General features: G+C 44.4%; 1 protein-coding gene across 18 annotated transcripts in view; it reads left to right on the top strand.

The window, feature by feature from the left end:
- Positions 1-19,870, top strand: part of GIT2 (GIT ArfGAP 2) — a 52,381-nt gene extending 32,511 nt beyond the window's left edge. For 4 of the 18 annotated variants that reach the window (XM_023241527.2, XM_023241520.2, XM_023241526.2 and 1 more), the window contains 7 exons: positions 436-585; positions 4,281-4,529; positions 6,123-6,212; positions 10,169-10,251; positions 10,837-11,025; positions 15,748-15,811; positions 16,525-19,870. In XM_023241527.2, coding sequence (XP_023097295.1) covers positions 436-585; positions 4,281-4,529; positions 6,123-6,212; positions 10,169-10,251; positions 10,837-11,025; positions 15,748-15,811; positions 16,525-16,737 — 1,038 coding nt within the window. In that variant the 3' untranslated portion in view covers positions 16,738-19,870. Of the gene's footprint in view, positions 1-435; positions 586-2,942; positions 3,720-4,280; positions 4,530-6,122; positions 6,213-10,168; positions 10,252-10,836; positions 11,026-15,747; positions 15,812-16,524 lie in introns of those variants that run through there. The other 14 variants (XM_023241525.2, XM_045042282.1, XM_045042281.1 and 11 more) reach the window with 13 other exon arrangements.
- Positions 19,871-19,936: the final 66 nt, after the last annotated feature.

The following is a 19,936-nucleotide window of genomic DNA, read 5'->3' as shown; positions in this document are numbered from 1 at the left end:
GAATTACTGAAAGAACGAATTTTTAAAAAGAAAAGGAGGGTACCTGGCTGGTTCAGTTGCATGTGACTCTTGATCTTGGGGTTGTGAGTTCGAGCCCCACATAGGGTGCAGAGATTACTTAAAACCTTTAAAGAAAAAGGAATGGGCAAGAGAAAGTCAGGCAATACCAGAAAAATGCACTGAGAGAGTCATCGTCAGACTAGATTTAGGGCTGCACCTCCTGTTCTGTTAGAAAATATCGACTCTAGTATTTTTCAAGTATTACAGTAATTCTACCTTTATGTTTTATTTTTGCATTACTCCCTGAAGGCTTGATTTGGTTTGATTAACTTTGCAGTCCAGCTGGCATGGTCAGACTTTAGAAATTCTTTAGCTGTGAGTCTTGAATGTTATCATCATCTCCGATTGTGAACATTTTCCCCAATTTATTTTTAGAGCCTAGATTCAGATTTATCAGATGGACCAGTCACTGTGCAGGAATTTATGGAGGTCAAAAACGCTCTAGTGGCTTCTGAGGCCAAGATACAACAGCTAATGAAGGTGAATAACAACTTGAGTGACGAGCTGAGAATTATGCAGAAAAAGGTAACATGTCAATAAATGCCAGGATGATTGACTCTTTAACCCTGTAGCATAAGGAAGAATCCCAGGCACGATGCTTGTGGGCAGAGGGGGGAGAAAAGCAGTTATTGTAACAGACCTAAGAACCTTTGGCCAAGCTGTCTTTTTGGGAGCAGTGTGTATTTGGAGTTCAGACGAAGTGGTTTTGATGGGAAATAAATCCAGAGTGAATTTCCCAAGTAGTTGACACGTAATAACCTAGTTGCGGCCACCTTTGCACTACTCCGTGCTCCCTGGGAATCTGCATGCCCCTCCAGGGATGCAGTCCTTGCTGTTTATTGCTCCTTCTAAAGACTAATCACACCGTGAAGACAGAGCGGACAAAAGCCCCGGACAGGTGTCTGTGCTGACCAGCACTCCGTGCAGGGGCTGTCATCCCTGCTCACTCTTAGTCTCAGTTGTTACCCACCAGCTCCAGCAGCCCCATCCCACACCCCCGCTCTGTTTTCCACCGGTACTTCTAATTTATGATATCCTCAGAGCCTACAGCAGGGCCTGCCACAGAGTAGGCGCTCAGTAAATACAAGAAAACATTTTTCATGTGCATGAGTGAGAGCTGTACAAATCCCATTTGTCTGGCATTTTCTCATTCACTCCTTTTTGGGAGAGTGAGAAATATATGAACATATTAATCTCTAAAAGGAGTGTGGCTAATAGTAGCAAGGAATATGCTTAAGAGGGGGGTTATGGACATAACTCTTTACGAGAAGGCTAAGAAAAGGAAGCTTTAAAAATTCTCAATTCTGTCCAAGACTTTGTGGGTGCTATTACCATCATTCAATTCTCTACAAGATGAGATTTTATACGCTTCCCTTAAGCAGAAACAAAACAAAGTTTGTGTCTGTGCCTTAATTCTGTCATTGGAAGAGTAGTGTTTCAGAATCATTATCAAGAACAGAGGACAAGGTTCGCTCCCTTTGTGACTGGGCCCTTTCCAGTGACGCTCCCTAAAGGAAGGCCAAAGAACTAAAAAGTCTGTCCCCTCTGCCTGTCAAGGACAGGCACCGCAGTGCACTCTCACCTGGGGCTTGGTCTAGAATTCTTTTGATGTTGAGATCTAGACCTTTTTTTTTTTTTTAGAAAAATGCTCCAAACCTACAATACTGCCTCAAGATCAACCAGATTTCTATCCAACACCTGTTCTGTGCCAGCCTGGCCCTGTCTAGGGCTGGTGTGCAGCCATGAACAAGGCAGACCAAGAGCCCTTTTGCTGTGTAATCATAGAGGGCTTGCACTTCCTCTGTCTTTTCTGAAGTATCTTCTATTTAATGAATTATAGTTTGTCCCATTAACTGAACTAATAAATTTGTTGAGGTGACTCTTTCTGAAACATGCCGACTTTGCCAGTATAAATCAGTCTGCTAAGCATCACCTTTTTTTCATTTTCATTTTTTTTTCTAAAAGGCTCTTTTAGTATTTATAGAAGTCACCAGAGATAACCTCGTATCTTTGAAAACAAATGTCTTGAATCTTGAGAAATGCAGAGTGAAATTATTTGCCATTGCTCATGGATTATCTCCTCAATTCTTAGAAATGCTCTTGATTTCTGGAACTATTGAATTATCTGTAAGTTTTCATTACCTGTTACACTCCTTCCAAACAAAAAGTATGATCTGATTCTTATTAAGATTGGCATCAATCAAATTTATTCTAGAACATCTCTCTAAATACAGAGGACTAAAATTTTTTGAAATCAAGACAAGGAACTTGTGCTCATCAAAACACATTCAAGTAAAATCCACGCTGGATGTTTTAGAGGCATGAAAAGCGTTAAGATGAAGTTTCACGTTTCAAAACCTTGTCTAAAAAACCCTAAGGGAAGGTTTTTACACAGACACATGACCAGACACCCCAGTTGCTCATCCAGAGGCATGTGTCTGTTCTCCTCACTCCCTGCACTGTGTCCATTTCACTTTAGGATGGGGGCTCTCTAATAAATAGTTTGACAGGCACCTTATGCCTGCCTCTGTCCTGGAATGTAGGAATTTTCAGTGGCTGCTTATCACTTTGCAGCTGTTCTTTCTTTGGAAAACAAGTCGCAGATAGAAGTTATACCCTGAAAGCCTTTGTGGTATAGAAGCAATCTGTCTGCCATTCTTTAGTGGATCACATATAGAAAAAAAACAAGAAATGAGGGGATTTCTGTGGCAGAAGCAGTAAGTCAGACTGTCACAAAAATTTGGCACTATGACTATAAAGTATGTAGAATTTGCTTATTTTGCAAAGATGTGTTGGTTTTGTTTCAAAGTTAGGTAAACGTTCTTGTATATTTATAGTTGACAAAGTAGCATGATTTGTATCTGATCTTTCATATTTAACAGTTGCTTGGAAAAGATGCTAATTAATGAAGAGGAGCAGCCACTATTGGTGTATTTTTCACAGATCGGTGCTTTCTAAATAAAAATTGAAAGTAACTCCTAACCCTGAGTGGGCTTGCTATTGAGAAAGTAATGATCTTCTGGTGCAAATACATTTGCTTGCGGACTTAAGCCTTGGCCCTGGTGGGGAATTTGGTCAGAGTTTACAGTCTCTGTCAAAGAGTAGACAGCTGAACTTACACCACCCCCAGCTTATAAATTGTCATGGAAGATGAAGGAGCACCAGAGAGGAAGGACACTGTGCAGGACTGGACTCAGTTAATTGTGTTTGAAATGCCAGACGCTAAGGAGTGACACGATTCCTTGCTGACCCCCTAACTCTAATTCATCAAACACCATGAAGCAGCCTGCATGTGAGGAATGGAAAGAGCAATCAGGGTCTCCAAGTGACAGCCTCTAACTAAAGTAGGGTGGTGCCAGGCACATTAGAGTGTTTAAAGCTGACACTGCCATGGTCGCGTTTTTGAGTGACAAAAGCCAAAGGAGAGCGAAGCCAGGTATCCCGGCCCTGGCGGAAAGATGACCGATCACCAGAGGGAAGCACGCGTGCTACGTGGAGCATTCAGACGAAGATGTTAACGTAGTTCGATAGGCCTCCAGTTTTCTTTGTGATATGTTAATATAGCAAACGTACCGTGATTCAGTTCCCTCTCTTTTTTAAAAGTGCTAAATTGTTTGGAATATCAAGAGTATTCTGCAATAAAAATTTATTGATCCTAATTTTCCTTGTTGGCTTTTTGGGAAGCAGTAGCTCATCTGATTTTTCATAAGCTGAACTTCACTGTCTTTCTTGCTTTGCAAAGCAACCCTGGTTATCTCTGTGCTGCTTCCATGGTGTCTGCTGGCATTTTTGGCATTTGCAAATCGCTCAGGAATCATTTGAAAAGCGAGTTACCTAAGTGACGTCTTAATGATCTCAATCAAACTCTTGCTTGAAACAGCCTAAGAACACTCCAGAATACAGCTTGCCCACAAACATTTCCCAGGCCCACCATGACCAGTTTTTAAGTAGTTAGACATTTCGTTTTTAACAAGTCCAAACTGCAACTTTGCCACAATGAGAAACTAAGCTGTTTAATTTGCCGAAGTGATGAAGTGAGTTGATTGCGTGTCGCTCATTCTAGGAGAAAGAGTTCTCGTTTGTAGTTGCTGTAACTTTCGACCCAGCTAGCCGTTACTGTTCTTACTGTTTAAAGCTGGTAGTTGTATGCGTTTACTTGGTGTTTGCTTTTTCTGCTTGCTGTAGAAAAACACCGTCCCACTGCCAAACATTTCTTTCAGCTTCAAACACTCCAGAGTGAAAATTCGAACCTCAGGAAACAGGCCACAACCAATATATATCAGGTGCAAACTGGTTCTGAGTACACAGACACTTCCAACCACTCTTCCTTAAAGCGACGTCCGTCTGCCCGGGGCAGTAGGCCCATGTCCATGTACGAGACGGGATCAGGTCAGAAACCATATCTCCCAATGGGAGAAGTGAACCACCCCGAAGAGAGCAGGACGAGACTCCAGCCTTTCCCCGCGCACGTAAGTAACACCACTGGCGCTTCTGCTGTTCACTCTCTGTCCATCCTGACCGTTGCTTTCTCTCTTCTGAACCAGCACATCCCCGTGTCTCTGCTTTGCCAAACTAGGCTAGGAGAGTTATCCTTGTGTTTGCTGTATTAACATGTCAACAGATGCTTGTATTCCCACAAGCAGATAGGGCCGTTGGCTGAAAGTTTCCCAACAAAGTTTGGGACTCTGGCTCTTGTTCAGCTCCTCTCCCTCTGCTCTCCCTCATATCCATAATATCTTTCCCAGCCAGCCAGTACTGGAACGTTCTTTGTAACAAGCTTCCTTCCCCACTTCTGAAAACAAAAACAAATTATGAAGGTCACCAGCAAAAGTGCTGTCTTCTTTGAGGTAGACAGGCACTTGCCCCTTTATGAAATGGAGCCCTTAGAATTCAAGGTGCTTCCCTGCTCCTGCCGGTGGGCAGGTCTGGAAGCCTCTGGGCCTCCGCAGCCTCTCCGCGTGTGGTCAGCCTGCCTGCTTAACTTCTGCACCCCCTTGTCCCCTTGGTGGAGAAAATGTGGCTTTGTCATTTCACACAAATGAAATGTAAAAACTCTACACTGGTTTTACAAGGATTGTATTCCAAAGATTGTGTTCCGTAACAGGCTGCTAACAATCTTATTTTACAGTGGGATGAGTATTGTGTTGTGAGGTTTTCAAATATTACATCTGTCTTGGATTATTTTTTAAAAACCCATGTTTTGACAGGACGCTATAGACATTGGGAACTTGTTTTTTCAGAGAGTAGTCTTTATCGTTTCGAATGTGAAAGTTACTATTTCTTCAAATTTTATAGGAGTTTTCTAAAAATTCTCAGAGTAAATGCAGAGTAAAGGATATGGTCTAGTAAATTAAACCCTAGTTTAATTTTGTCAAGCTTTAGTGTGGTAAAATTTCAGTGATGTTATATTGTAATTAGGTCTCCTTTATTTCAAGTTTTTAAGTTGTTTGGACCAAAACATTCTAAGGCAATTGATTTGATACATTTGGTGTCATAGAAATGCCATTGAACTAACGGAAGAATCTTATATTTGTTTAGCTAAAAACAAAAGTTAGGAAAAGCCACTTTGTCAGTTTTCATAGTATACTTTTTTACTTTAGAAACACTTGGAATGTGATGTCACTTTATTGCAAAAGTTCTGTATCTGTATTGAAGAGTAGATTTATAACATAAACCAACTTAACCATTTATATAGTTTCTCATTTCCTGTATGTCCTGATTAAAAAACAAATACTTGTTTAGGCTATCCATTAAAAAAAACTGTTGACAAAATTCATAAATTATGCTAGGTGTTCTCTTTTCTCTTATGGAAAAGTAGCTTTATAAATTCTGAGTAATTTCTGGGAGGTATCTCACTAAAGGAGTAAATATTTCTGGGGACCTGTCATCAGCTAACATGGCAGTCAGCCTGCCTGTCACAGAAATTTCAGCACTGATCTCACGTAGTGAGTTGCTGTTTAGGATTCTTTGACCAGGAAACCCCAGGCTGAAGCCAGGGTAGGTGGTAGGGATTTTTGTTTGTTTTGTATTTTCCCCGAGCGTGTTTCTTTTTCCCCTTCCAGATCGGGAGGAGTGCGCTTGTGACCTCCTCTTCGTCTCTGCCTTCCTTCCCCTCCACACTTTCCTGGTCGAGGGATGAAAGCGCCCGAAGGGTTAAGTACACTCTGACCTGTCTGCTCTCTGGAGGAGGGGCAGTGCTCCTGGGCGCTTTGTGCTTCCCCTGGCCCTCCTGTCCCTCCACTAACTGCCCTTCTGTCCTGCATGAGGCAGTGCTCACCCTGGTGTCTCAGCACAGTGGCGCGCAGGCACACGCACACGCGCATGTCTGTCCGAAGCGGTCTCCCTTTGGTCTAACCCAACGTTGCTCAGTTTCCCTTAATATTTAACAGTGTTTGCAGTTCACCCTATAACATTTATTTGAAACACATGGTCTTTTTAAACCTTCAGAAAATTAGCTGGCTGCTGGTTAAATATTGTAGCAAGGCAAACATGTCAAATTTGTCCAGAGCAACAGTTATCAGATATTTGGACCAACTGAAACACTAAGACATCATCATGGTTTTTGTTTTTTTTTTTTTTTAACCTGTTGCATTTTTTATGTGAATGCCATACCTGATGTACCCAGGTGTTGCAGTCCCTGTGTCCTACATCAGGATTGCAACATGTGGCAGCATTTGAGGTGTAGGCGGCTGTTAGTATGAAGCTGTTCACTTGATGAGTTGGTCAAGGCCAGCTTGCTGATGTGTAATTTACATTCTCAGTAACCACACATGATTCAGGTAAGCTCTTTTAGAGTAGGCAGACAGCAGTGTCTATTAAGCACCTCCTCCACACCCAGCCTCTTGGTAAGTCAAAGGGTCCTAGGGACTCCCTGCTCCCAAAGGCACCGTCAGTTTAAAAAATCCTTTCCTGGGCCACCTGACTGGTTCAGTTGGAAAAGCGTGGGACTCTTGATCTCAAGAGTCCTGAATTTGAGCCCCACGTTGGGTGTAGAGACTACTTAAATTTAAAAGAAAAAAAAAAACTTAAAAAAAAATCCCTTTCCTGCACAGAGTGCATGATGGTAAGCTGGGATCATGGTGGAGAGAGCATATGTTTTGATGGCCTGAGTTCAGGTCATGGCTCACTCTTTCTTTAATAGAAGGATAGTGTAACCAATCCTAGAGGAGGGAAGGTGGCTGTGCGTGAGGAGCTACCCTCACAGATAGGGTGGGGTTTGCACTGGGCCTTTTTCCATTCCCTCCACATCAGTAGGAATGACAGAGTGGTTCTTTCCCACTGCAGGTGCCATATGGCTCATCGGGGCCCTTTGGGGCTCTCTTCCGCACTTGGAGGTAGTCGGTTGAAAAGCATTCTTGATGTACAATACTGAGTCTTGGCAGTTCTGAACTGCGATGTTTTTATTATGGTTTTTTTCGGTTAAACTAAGGGACAGTTAAATAGAAATGAAACCTCTCCTTTGAAATTTTGTTAATAAGAGTCAAGTAGACCTCTTTTGCCCACTGGGAGATTTGTCTTTTAAAAAGTCTGTCGTCTTTGGTAGTTTTGAGAATCCTTGCAAGGACTGCTTGCTGAGACAGTGTTTTATACAAGATTAACAGTTACATCATTGAAACTGATAATCTTGATTATTCCTGACTGCTTCTTTATGAGTTTAGGTATTTATGGCATGTCTGTATTCAGAGACAACTGCACATCTGTTCAGTAAACTGAACCAGCACCAGCTAGAAGGTAACTTTTCTACTAACATCTTTGAGAGAGCAGCACTTTGAACTAATAGGTCTTGATCTTAGCTCTGCATGTGTACAGTAATTTTCATAAAATTAAATGCTGGCTAATTTGAAATCCTGTCCTGTGCTTTTGTTTGACAACGATGAAAGACTGAATCCGTAAGTAACTGATTTCCTGGATGGTTACTGCCATATGTTGTTTTCTGTGCTTGAGGAACGTTTCCTGAGTACTTTTATTAGATATATGAGTTGTTACTCTTCTAAAATGTTTAAATGAGACCTGGTGCTTTTGTTAATCGTGGGGTAATGCATTTGATTTGTAATTATCACATTTACCTCAAGGAAAGCAAAAAGATTGATTATAAAAATGTGAGATTCTCTGGGTTTAATTCTGTTTTCTAGATATTTCCACTGGAGCAGCTCTGGATGAATTTTCTAGAATAATTATTTAAGTGCAAGTTTTTTACATTTCATTTATGTATGTGTGTGCATGTGTGTGTGTACGGACACACTCACGCACACACATACACTCATCCTTGTATGTGCATATATAAAAACTAAAGGAAAAGAAATTTAAAGATTAAGCATTCCCTGTGAAAGGTAAGATGGGGTATTTTTGTTTGTTTTGGGGGAGCTTTTTTTAGATCACCTCTGGAAGAGCCAGCTGTCCCCATTCCCTGCACTAGGTACAGTGCCTAGCTTTGGTCTTCCAGCTACACTTGTAGTGGTCAGTAACTCACTGATAGATTCATAAGGCCAGGTCAGAATAAGGCAGCGGTTGAAGTAGAACTGCTTACTGGTAGTAAACACAGGGATCTGGAAGGTTGTAGATTTTATAGAACTCAGCTTTACAGACTCTCCTATGGCACCAAGCCAGTATTTTAAATCATTTGCCAGATGCGTTTGAGTGGGAGAAGTATGAGTTCACGTTGAATTTTAGGAGCCTAGCAAGTATCTTATCTTAGAGTGGCTAGGACCAAATAGAGCCCTCAGAAAAGTGGGAAAACCTCAGCCCACAGAAGAAAGGAGCCCTTGCCCTGGGAGGAGAAAGAGGCTATGGGGAGAGTAAAGCAAAATGTGGTGTGAATAAGGAGTCTTTCTTCACGGTCTTGCCTGTCTGCATCCGGCCTTCAGAGGGCCAAGCAGCATTACCAGCAAGGAGCAAATAATTGGACCTTATATAGACTCTTAAAACTGGCCAATTCTGTGGTAGCCATTTTTTTTGGGATGAAGCTACAAGGTCTCCATAGGTTTAAACAAGGGTCTTAGTTTACAGCTGTATCTTTAGCCACATTTTATTGCATCATTGATAAAATTCCTTAGTCACATGATTAACTTGGATTAAATTCAGGTATAAAGATGGAAATTGCTCATATTTGTATTTTGCAAGGTAATCAGGTTAGGTTTTGAATCAGCTTCCACTGACACCTGTTCTAGATGAAGAAATTCTCAAGCACTATGGATAAAATAAATACTGAGGGGAAATTATGTTTATTAAACACTCCAGAACTAACATAGTCTCCTTCAGAGAAATGTGTTCCCCTTCAAATTCTGTCACCCTGGAAGGCCCTGTACTTTGCCATGCTGCCATTTGCCCAAAACATTTTTAGGATCCCTCTTTTGAATCTGTGCACCATTTTTTGATCTCCACATTTGCATCAGATATTTATATTCTAAGAGATAGATTTTTTTGGGAAACATAAAAGTGGTTGGAGACCAAGTGTCGTGCCGGGTTAACCCATTTTGGTTCACAAACGACATGCAGCAGTAAGTTAATAGTGCTGGTTTTCTTGTGTGGCTCGTATAAACTGTGTCTGAGGGCAGTTCTTAGAGAGCCCTAAATGTTTGGAATGGTGACAGTCGTCAGGGCGCAAGGCATGGAATAGTGGAGGTGGTAGGAGACAGGACCTAGGTTCTCGCTGCTGGGTTTCTGCTGACTCTGTGGCACTGGCTTTGTCCCCCAGCTCTTTGGCCCTTCATTTTCTCATCTGGTATTAGAGTAGATAATCTACAGCTGGCTTCCAGTGCTGGCGGTCTCTGGATATGTAAGCGCTGGCCTGTGCATTATATTATAGTTAAACTCCATATTCCTTAGAGAACCAAACATGGGTGTTGCCTTGCATGTCTGTGTTAGTTTATACCAAGGATCTGTTTATGGAGTTGCCACTGAGCTAAGAAGAAAATGGTGCCAAGAAAAAGAGAAACCATTTCTGGGTCTACTATTCATCTTTTACTAAATTTTCAATAAAGGGTTGGCTCCTGGCCCAAGTGAGATCTGGGCCACAAAGGCCCCGTGGCCTAACAGGTAATGATTCCTAGGCAAGGCTCCCAGATGTCTTGTGCTCAAAACTAACGGGTGTTGCCTTTTTCTCTCTCAGGCATCCAGGCTGGAGAAGCAGAACAGCACGCCTGAAAGTGACTATGACAACACCCCCAATGACACAGACCCGGACGACACAGGGTACTGTGTGGGAGGACTGCCCTGGGGCGGGCTCTCAAACCTGAGACCTAGTGGCCATGCTTAGGGGATGCAATTCATCCCCCACGTGTCTCCACTCTATGTTCAGACCCATAAGGTCATGAAATATGGACGCATAAGTTCATAGTCCAACCTCTTATTCCATATTTACCCCAGGGGCCTGTTCTTTTACCGGCCTGTCACAGACCATCTCTGAGTGTCTATAGTGTGCTTAAAATCGGTATCTTAAGTCAACATCAGGTCGCATTCTATGCTTATACCCCAAGGGATGAGCTGGATTAGGGATGGCTTAATGACAGCACCTCCTCCCTGCTGCCATCTTTACCCTTTCTCCGGGAGTCATAATTTCCAGCCCCGTGGTAGAATGAAACAGCCGCCCCGTGAGCTGTGGCCGCCTGTTGTTGACACAGCCTCACTGTGAGTCCCCTGCAAGACAGGATAAAGGAAACCACAAGACACAAGAGCAGCCAGCTCATGCAGCAGCAGATGCACATGCAGTGGCTCCTAGAAGCAGAGCAGCAGCTCATGAGCACCTGTCACAGCAGGCCACTTCTTTAATGTTGGCAGGTCAGGCAGAAAAGGAAGGCAGAGGAGTGTGGTGTGGCAAGGCGATGGCTCAGTACCAGATACGGCAGAACCCCACGCAGCCCCAAGCCCCATCCTCCCCAGCACAGAAGACGTCATCCGGAAAACTGAACAGATCACCAAAAACATACAGGAGCTCCTACGAGCAGCTCAAGAAAATAAACACGACAGGTAAGGAGGTTTGAAAATCCTGCCCGGAAAAATGGACATGCTTTGCAAGAGAGGCTGCTCCATTAGGAACAGGGATTTTTTTTTTTTTTTTTTTTCCCGATATACTGATTTTTTTTTTTTTTTTTTTTAAGATTTTTTGAAAATTCAGGTTTACACAACAGGCTTAAGAACAGATTTGTAGATTTGGGTGGTGAGTTTTTTTTAACATGATGTTTTCAATTTTCTGCATTCTTATGAAGGGCTCTGGAAGCAGATGCCTCTAGAAGTAAAATTGCAGCATGGTTGGGGTAGTGATATTGCTGGTGCTGGATGGTGAGGGGCAAGAAGCTGCTCCTTAGGGCTTGCCGTTGATTCTTCCAGCCACTGTGCTCCCTGTGTGTGCCCTTGCTAGAGTTGAGTTGGCTGGCATAAAAGGTATCTTTTTTTTTTTTCTTAGTGTTTATTTTTGAGAGAGAGAGAGAAAGAGCATGAGTGGGGGAGGGGCAGAGAGAGAGGGAGACAGAAGCTGAAGCAGGTTCCAGGCTCTGAGCTGCCAGCACAGAGCCCGACGTGGGGCTTGAACTCACAAACCGTGAGATCGTGACCTAAGCCGAAGCCAGACACTTAACCGACTGAGCCACCCAGGCGCCCCTGGCATAAAAGGTATCTTGGCATGAACTTGATTTCTTAGGCCTCCCTCGTGTGCGTGTATGTGTGTTCATGCGTGTACGCGTGCATAAACATCTAAGAAACAAGTGGTTTACAAATAACAATTGACCTAATCGTCACCTGCGCTCCTGAAATGAGATTCATCTTACTCTGAGCAGAACCATATCCTGCAAAGTTATTTCTTCCGGTGGAGAAGGGACTGGCTCTTGTTCCAGCTCATCTTTTTGTTCCCTGAGCACGGGTTCTCTGAGAACTAGTGGTGGGTCGTTAACTGTCCTGAGCAGTGTCCTAGTTTCACATGGCCAGCCGCATCTGGACACACTCATGAAGCATTTAACATCCTCCCGTTGGGTTTAAGAAAGCAGCAGAGGTCCGTCGAAACCCCAGAACGATCTCACTGTTTTCCGTAGGTCAGTAAAGTTTAGTGCTCGGGTGAAGAGCTCCTTTGCGTGCAGTGCAGTAACAGAAGTTGTTCAGGGGACACGGTACTGCTCCTTCTTGGTCCTCTCTGTTCTCTCCTTCCACATAAAGATGGGCCAGAATCTTTTGCCTTCTCTGTATTCCCGGTATCGCCAGGCTAGACTGCCCTGCTCTCCCCTTTCCCTTTTTTCTCTGCAGTTCTGACTTTCCCTAATGTCACTGTTTCCTACTTGGTGAGAAAGGAGCAGTCTGTGTTCAGTGAAGGATGAGCGTTTGTCCTCCTGGATGGACTGCTGGAGGGTCCTCAGAGGTCCATGGGAATTAGGCGCCTGTTTATCTCCCTCCTTCCCAGGCAGCCTCTTTATCACACACTGCTCCTCCCCATCCCCCGCACTCCACAAGCTGCTGGTGCTTACCAGTTGACAACAGATTTACTTTAGTTCACAAGTACCATGCTTGTATTTCAGACAAACAAAAAAATATGTTTACATTGCATTGTCAAAAAAAGAAACATCTGCCTGGAGGCCATTTCTGTCCTCAACCGAAAGAAATACGGTGCTTGGCACAATTGGGGAAGTTCCACCCCCCACACCTTTTTTTTTTTTAAGATGTATAAATCCATGCAAAAACATGAAGATCTGATTTTTTTAAGACCCTGAGAGGATGATGCAGAGTTTAATCATTAGTTCACTCTTTTTAGTTTAAATCAGAATTGACCTAGAGAATTTATGTTTTACGAATTGCCCACTGCTTTACTGAAGTCTGTGGTTACTTAACATGTGCGAGACACTTTCATTTATAACTCTGAGTTGTACTGATTAAACCTATGCCTTTTCCTCCTATTTTCTCCTCTTGTTTATCTGTCACCTGTGCTCTGAGTAGACCAGCAGCCCATGCGGGCACACTCAGGCTTTGCCCCTGTCCCTTGAGCCTAGCAAGCTGCCCACAGCTTTCTCTGAGTCTGGTGTCCACCCTGAGCTTACAGCCCCACTCCTGGTCCGTCTCTGTCTCTTTCGCACACACACACATGCACACACTATTAGACCTCACAGTATGCACACAAGCCTTCTTTGAGGAAAGATAAGAGCTGGAAGTTGTGAACATGAACTTTCTCCTTACTCTGTGCATGCTTGCTTTTGTGGTTCATTGAGGACATCCTAAAGTATTTCATACTGAGTGAGTTTTGGGGAGGTATCCTTAGGAAAAGCAAGGCGTCCCTGCTTCTGTGCAGCAAGGGGAAGGTTGAATTCTATTTTGGAGTCAAAATGAAGATGTTAACCAGTGTTAATGTAATGGGCATGTTGGTTTAAGTAACATTTAGGCCTGAATCAGTGGCTGCTATAAGAGGGTCTTTTTCTGAGCATTTGTGTGACCAGATGGGTCGTTGCCCCTTCACATTTACAAGTGAAATAACCCCTCTGTGTGGGCCATTTTGTTACGATGTGGTGTGTGGTTCTAATTGCTTGCAAAGGTAAAAGTCAGGATTTCCCATTTGAAAGTATTTTGGGATAATATAAACCACTTTCTGGAAATGTAATGGTTTAACTAAAACATAGCCAGTCTTAGTTAAAACAGTTGTTTTTTTTTTTTTCAATTTTTTAAAACGTTTATTTGTTTTTGAGAGACAGAGAGAACAGAGTGTGAGCTGGGGAGGGGCAGAGAAAGAGGGAGACAGAATCCATAGCAGGCTCCAGGCTTCGAGCTGTCAGCATAGAGCCTGACACGGGGCTCAAACTCAACTGACCTCGAGATCATGACCTGAGCCGAAGTTGGATTCTCAACCGACTGAGCCACCCAGATGCCCCAGTCTTAATTAAAATAGTTTTGAGACTAGATTTCTTACAAAGATGAAGTACAGAGGTGCTTATGACAGTCTTTAAGCAGAAGCTAACTTCATGACTTAAAAAATGGGGAAAGAATGTTAGTTGTTAGGCTGGATGCTGAACAGGATTTGGTTCCATCTTGGAAGGGAAATTTTTAAACAGCCACATGGGTGCTTGTGGAAGGCCAAACCTGAATATTTGCACTGTATTTCCTAACATGCCACCAACAGGCTACCAAAGAGTTTTTCCCATATTGCATTTCCCTTTTGGGCTCTGTGGGTCAGCTCTCCCAGAAACAAAACCCAAGCCTGGGTGGCAGTGTGCTGTCTCAGAACTGTTGCTCAGTCTCATCTTCAGTCTGTCTTTTCTCTGCAGTAGTAGTTTGTAAAACATACTACTCAGGGCAGAAGCCTAACGTTTTTAAGGCGCAGGAAACTAGCCTCATATGTCGCATATTACAATATCAAGAATAAGAATCCTGAATGAAACCGAAGTCTCCATTCTTCCAGTTCCCATCACATGAGAAGTCAGAATCACTAGTCACGAGTGGAAAGAGGCTTGCTATAAAGAAAGACGTAAATCTGTTGTGTCTCTGATCCCAAGAGAGGACTGTGATGTGTCAGTGAGAGGCCCAGGCCCAGGTGCTGGACAGCCGGGTTTGAGCTCAGCTCTCTCTCACCAGTGGTGGGACCTTGGGCAAGTTCTCTCCTTCTCCAGGCCTCAGTTTGCTCATTTGAAAAATGGGTGTGTTAATAATACCAGCCTCATAGGGCCATTGGGAGGAGCACATGAGTCTCCACGAAGTGCTGAGAACAGAGTTGGTACTGCATCAGTGTTCCTGAAGCCTCAGCTCTCAGACTGTCATCTAGGGGGTCCCTAGGAGGCCAGGCGGCCTGGTGGAAAGGATGAGGACAGGCAGAGCCAATGCGCTTTGTCTTCTTAGAGCTCGTGAAGCGAGCAGAGAGAGTGCCGGCTGTGTTCATGGCTGCCTGTTACAAACAGTCATGGCAGCTTCATGAGAAAGTAGGTAAGTGTCTGATCCAGTATAAGAGCTGACTCAGTGTTTTCTCTTTACCCAAAGTAAAGCTTTCAATTCCCTAATGGTTGAGATGCATTTGAATAGAAGGAATTTACAAGTGTCCTTCAGTTTTAACCAACATGTGGGTGTTGAGGTATAGGCTCTGGCTGTAATTTAAAAAAAAAAAATTTTTTTTTAAATTAGTTCTCTTTATTTTTGAGAGGCAGAGAGAGACAGAGCATGTATGGGGGAGGAGCAGAGAGAGAGGGAGACACAGAATCCGAAGCAGGCTCCAGGCTCCCAGCTGTCAGCACAGAGCCCAACACAGGGCTCGAACCCATAAACCGTGAAATCATGACCTGAGCCAAAGTTGGACACCAATTGAGCCATCCAGGTGCCCCAAGCTCCAGTTGTAATTTTAAGAAATGTTTTCCAGTCTTTTATTTTTAAGTTCTGTGGCCTGTGCATGGGAATCCTTGTTTGTCTTTCAAGAAATTAGGGAGATGAAGCACCTGAAAAACAAATGACCTACTGGAGGAAGTGTGAATATCTTTATAGACTGTTCTGTGGCTTCCCCTAACTAGTCGTGTATGTCACCTATGTCCCATGTGTGGAGACTTTTTATCAGAATGAATGAACTTTGGAGAAAGGGTGTGGACCCTGCTTCTTTTGGGGTGACATCCACGGTGGGCTGTCTGCAGCCTCAGCCCCTTCGTGGGGGACATATAAAGGGAACCCATTCTAGCCCCCTGGTACTCTCTGTCTCTGCGTTATTTCTTCTGTCTTTGAATAACCTCTTCAATATTCTTGCAGTTATATTCCCTGCTCAGAGAGGATACACGTAGCTGTTACTGAAATGGCAGCATTATTCCCCAAAGTAAGTCACTTCCTACTTGGTTCAGATCCCTTTTTCTTTTCATGTTTATTTATTTTGAGAGAGAGAGAGAGTGGGCGAGCAGGGGAGGGACAGAGGGAGGGAGAGAGAGAATCCCAGGCAGGCTCTGCGCTGTCATTGCAGAGCCTGACGTGGGGCTCAATCTCCTGAACCACGAGATCATGAACCGAACCGAAATCAAGAGCTGGATGCTTAACCGACTGAGCCACCCAGGCACCCCAGTCGGTTCAGACCCTCTTAAATGAACTGAAAGAAATTTTCTCAGGACCTTTTATATTAACCTCTTTGTAGCATACGTTTTAAATATGCAAACATGGGAATAATTTTGTCCTACACGGATCTTGGTTTTAATAAGAATGTGTGAGCACCGTGCTAAAGGCAAAGCACTAATAGGTTAAAATGGTGTCTGGAATATTTCATCCAAGTGGATTAACATTGTCAAAAACCACCTCCGAATAGGATATCCTACTAAATTGACACTGCATGCACTTTGACCTTTGAGTGCAAGCACGTGGGCATCTCGCACGCTGTGGGCCGGGCAGCTTGCTGTGTCCCGTGCGCTGCCTCTGGGGAAGGGCGTGACAGAACCGCCGTTTGCCGTGGAACAGCTTGAGCTGTCTTCACAAGAAGGTTCGTCCCCGCTCTTGGGCGTCCAGCCTGCAGTTCACGGCAGATGACTGTGTTCTTCCGTTTAGAAACCCAAGTCTGACACGGTGAGGACTTCCCTGCGCTTGCTGACGTCCAGCGCCTACCGACTTCAGTCAGAGTGCAAGAAGACCCTCCCGGGGGACGCCGGCCCGCCCACGGACATCCAGCTGGTCACACAGCAGGTCATCCAGTGCGCGTACGACATTGCCAAGGCCGCCAAGCAGCTGGTCACCATCACCACCAAAGAGAACAACAACTGAGCAGCTCGGCGCCAGCCCTCCTATTTTCTAGGCTTTTTAAAAGTCCAGTTTCAGATGCAGACGTGGAATTCTGGCAGTTTTTACAGAAACAGACATTCAATGAATGAAAGTTTAAAACTGTTTTTAAGAAACTCAGTATTATTTTTGCATGTTTTCTAACAAAATTTTTGACTATTAATTTAACCCACTTGCCTTATTTTGTGCCTGTCTGCCAGTTTCCTCTCCAGTGTTCTGTTGTGCTGTCCGTGACTGTTGTTGAGTTGATGGTCATAGTCAGTCAAAAGCATAGCTTCATCGTTTCAAGTTTGTTAGAACTTTTCCATCCCTTTAAAACTGCCCGTCTAGGGTTAAAACTATAAATGAGATTTTTAGTGAAACATTTTCTGGAGAGAATTGGGTTAAAAAAAAAAAAAATTCCACCTCATCTGTTCCCTACCAAGCATTGTGCAATAAGCGAGTTTTTCCACCCTAGTGCAGGAATCTTTAAGTTTAGGGTGTTTCCAAACATGGATATAGAGAAAGGACTTTGCCACTCTCTAAAAGTAGCGTAACAGTCTCACTTGGAAACAATGGACTGCTCCATTTGTTTTACCTATTCTGTCTTGGTAGACGTTCTTTTATTTGATGTTTCTGTCTTGATCTTCTGTCTCTATTTTGCTATCATCCTGAAGTCTCCGTGGTGCCAGATAAGTACTCATCCCCCACGTCACGTGTCCTGTGGCCCAGTCCAGGTGGGAGTGCTGCCACATCATCACGCGTGGTTCAGGGTTCTGCCTTCTCACAGGAAACCAGATGTGTCATTCCAGACGTGCGGCAAGGAGGAGCCACGTCCCACAAGCCATAACTTACTCTGTGCCACCCCATTCAGATACCACTGCCATAAACCATGGGAAGAGAAATTAGCCGCTCCCTGACGTGGTAACATATCTCTTCCCCAGAACTCGATTACTCCTTTAACCACGAAAGCTTCGTCACGTGGCCTGTTTGGTAAATCTCATCACCTTTAAGGACTTCTCGTAAGGTAAGGTGTCTGCGGTCATCTGAGTTTGTTTCTCCTCCATTGTCTCTCTGGTACTTAAAAATGAGACATCCTCTTTCATGAATTCCTTAGAGAGTGTGCTCTAGCTGACCACCGGCTATCCCAAAGCTACAAAAGCACAGGTTTAAGTTCTGGAACATACTGACGTTGGTTTTTAAGCTACTGAAGAAAAGACCTTTCTTGTTCTGAATGCTAAAGCATGTTCCTGCCCCCGCTTATTGCGGCAGTTGCGTGGGTGTGGCTCAGACCCTGACCTAGACCAGAGGGGCCAGGCAGCATTGATGGAGATGAATGAAGTGAGCCAGGTGTAGAGCAGGGGCGGAGGACAGTCAGGGAGCAACGGTGCACCTGATGGGGACAGCAGCTCCCCGGCCTCACCCAGGCTGCCTTGTGGAAAAGTGGGCCCGAGCTGGCCGGAGCTTTGATTTTTTAAGAGACCCCCAAAACATGGATATTATTTGTGCCATTCCTCTGTTTATAAATGTTGGTGACTAAACATTCTCAGAGCACACGTGCGGGGGAACTGTGACCTCTGGGCTGCCAGCTCACAGCCTCTGCCCGGGGGTCCTGTCAGCTGCAGTATGAGGTCGCACCTGGTTTACCTCCGAGCCTTACCTGTAACGTGGCCACCCCTACCCTGTGTTAAGTTGCTTTGAGTCCTCATCTTACCCATGTATTCTGTCCCGTAGTGCTCATACACGTGAAGAAGTCAAAGTAATCACAGTTGCCTAAATACGTGCTAAATAAGCCTGTGTTTTCACAGAACTGTTTGATTCACAAACATCTTTATAGCTTGACCGTATGCTGTCATGAAGGAAGCACCGTGATGGTGTTTGGTTTACTAAGGCCCAGCGTGTGGATGCTTTTGCCAGATTTTGCTACACTGAGTAGCGCGGGGAAAGGGTCCACACCTCCAAAAGACTCATCCACTTTTCTGCACAATCCTAAGTGCCATGTTCCTGTTGGATGCTGAGGGGATGCCTTCTACCTTAAATTAAGTTCGAGCCCCATCTGATAACCTTTGCTGCATGCTGCACATACTTAGCTGTCCCTTCTCTTTCTTGCACACACCTGCCCTCATGTTGGGCCCATGCAGGGGCCTCGGGGAAGCCCGATGGCAGTCCTGGGCTGGTGCCTTGGCCTCCCAGGGAGGGCGGGCTTCTAAATAATGAGTTGTCTGCGGTGGGTGTGGTGGCGTCTTCACTAGAACACTCAAGGACTGGTGATGGAGGACCTTGTCTCTGTGCCCCTAGACAAAGTCCAAGAGTGTGGGACCCAGAGAGCATCTCTGATTGTAAGAGCGGCGCAGACGTTTGCTCTGTCAACCCACAGTGCCAACGCCCCGAAGGAAGTTCTAGGTGGAGTGACGTGCATGACAGAGGGGCTGCCAGCCTCCCTTTGGTGCCCTGAACACTTCCTCACCTCTTCTGAGACCCAGTTCTGTTGTCTGAACGGCTGTTCACCATCTTTTGCACGTGTGTCCCGTAGCCTTGCACTAACGTCTGCGTTCTCTAAGGTCACTCGTCACTCTTAGTTCTCAAATCTTCCTCCCGCCCGAGCCGAGAGGACGGAGGTGCACTTTATGAAACTGGCGCTTGCTGAAGAGGAGACCGCTCCGCCCCGAAGCTCCTTTAGCTGAAGTCCTCCTCTGCCTCAGAATGCAAATAGTTCTTATTTGCCAAAGAACAGGGAATTGGGCCCAAAGATCAAATGCGGCATTTCATAAAATTGGAAGTGTAGACGCGCACCTCGGGAGCTGTTACCCCATGCCTCCAGGGATTGATGCTGCGGAACCAAGAGTGAGGCTAGCATGTGTCTGTCCACAGCGGCTGTGAGCTCCCCAATCATAGAATGTTCCTTCTTTCCTTGTCCCGGTGAAAGGCACCCTTTTTTTTTTTTTACAAAAGAAAATGCTGCATAGGAAAAACGAAATGCCTTTTGTTCAGATGTGTTTTATCCATGTCACTCGTTATTCTGTACTTTTTGTGTTTATTGTACATTCTATTCCTGTAATTATTGTACAACCCTGTAAGCGTTGTAAAATCGTTTTGGAATTTGTGCCTGCTAGTTATGCAATAAACAGGCTCTATAGTGTCTTTGTGGTAATTCTGTTCACGTCAATGAGGTGATGTTTCCAGATACTCTGTCAAAGTTTCAAGA

Source organism: Felis catus, chromosome D3 (genome assembly GCF_018350175.1).
Source record: "Felis catus isolate Fca126 chromosome D3, F.catus_Fca126_mat1.0, whole genome shotgun sequence".
In the NCBI taxonomy this organism is placed as follows: Eukaryota; Metazoa; Chordata; class Mammalia; order Carnivora; family Felidae; genus Felis; species Felis catus.
Note: the sequence above shows the minus strand (reverse complement) of the source record. Positions and strands in the feature narration are given on the sequence as shown.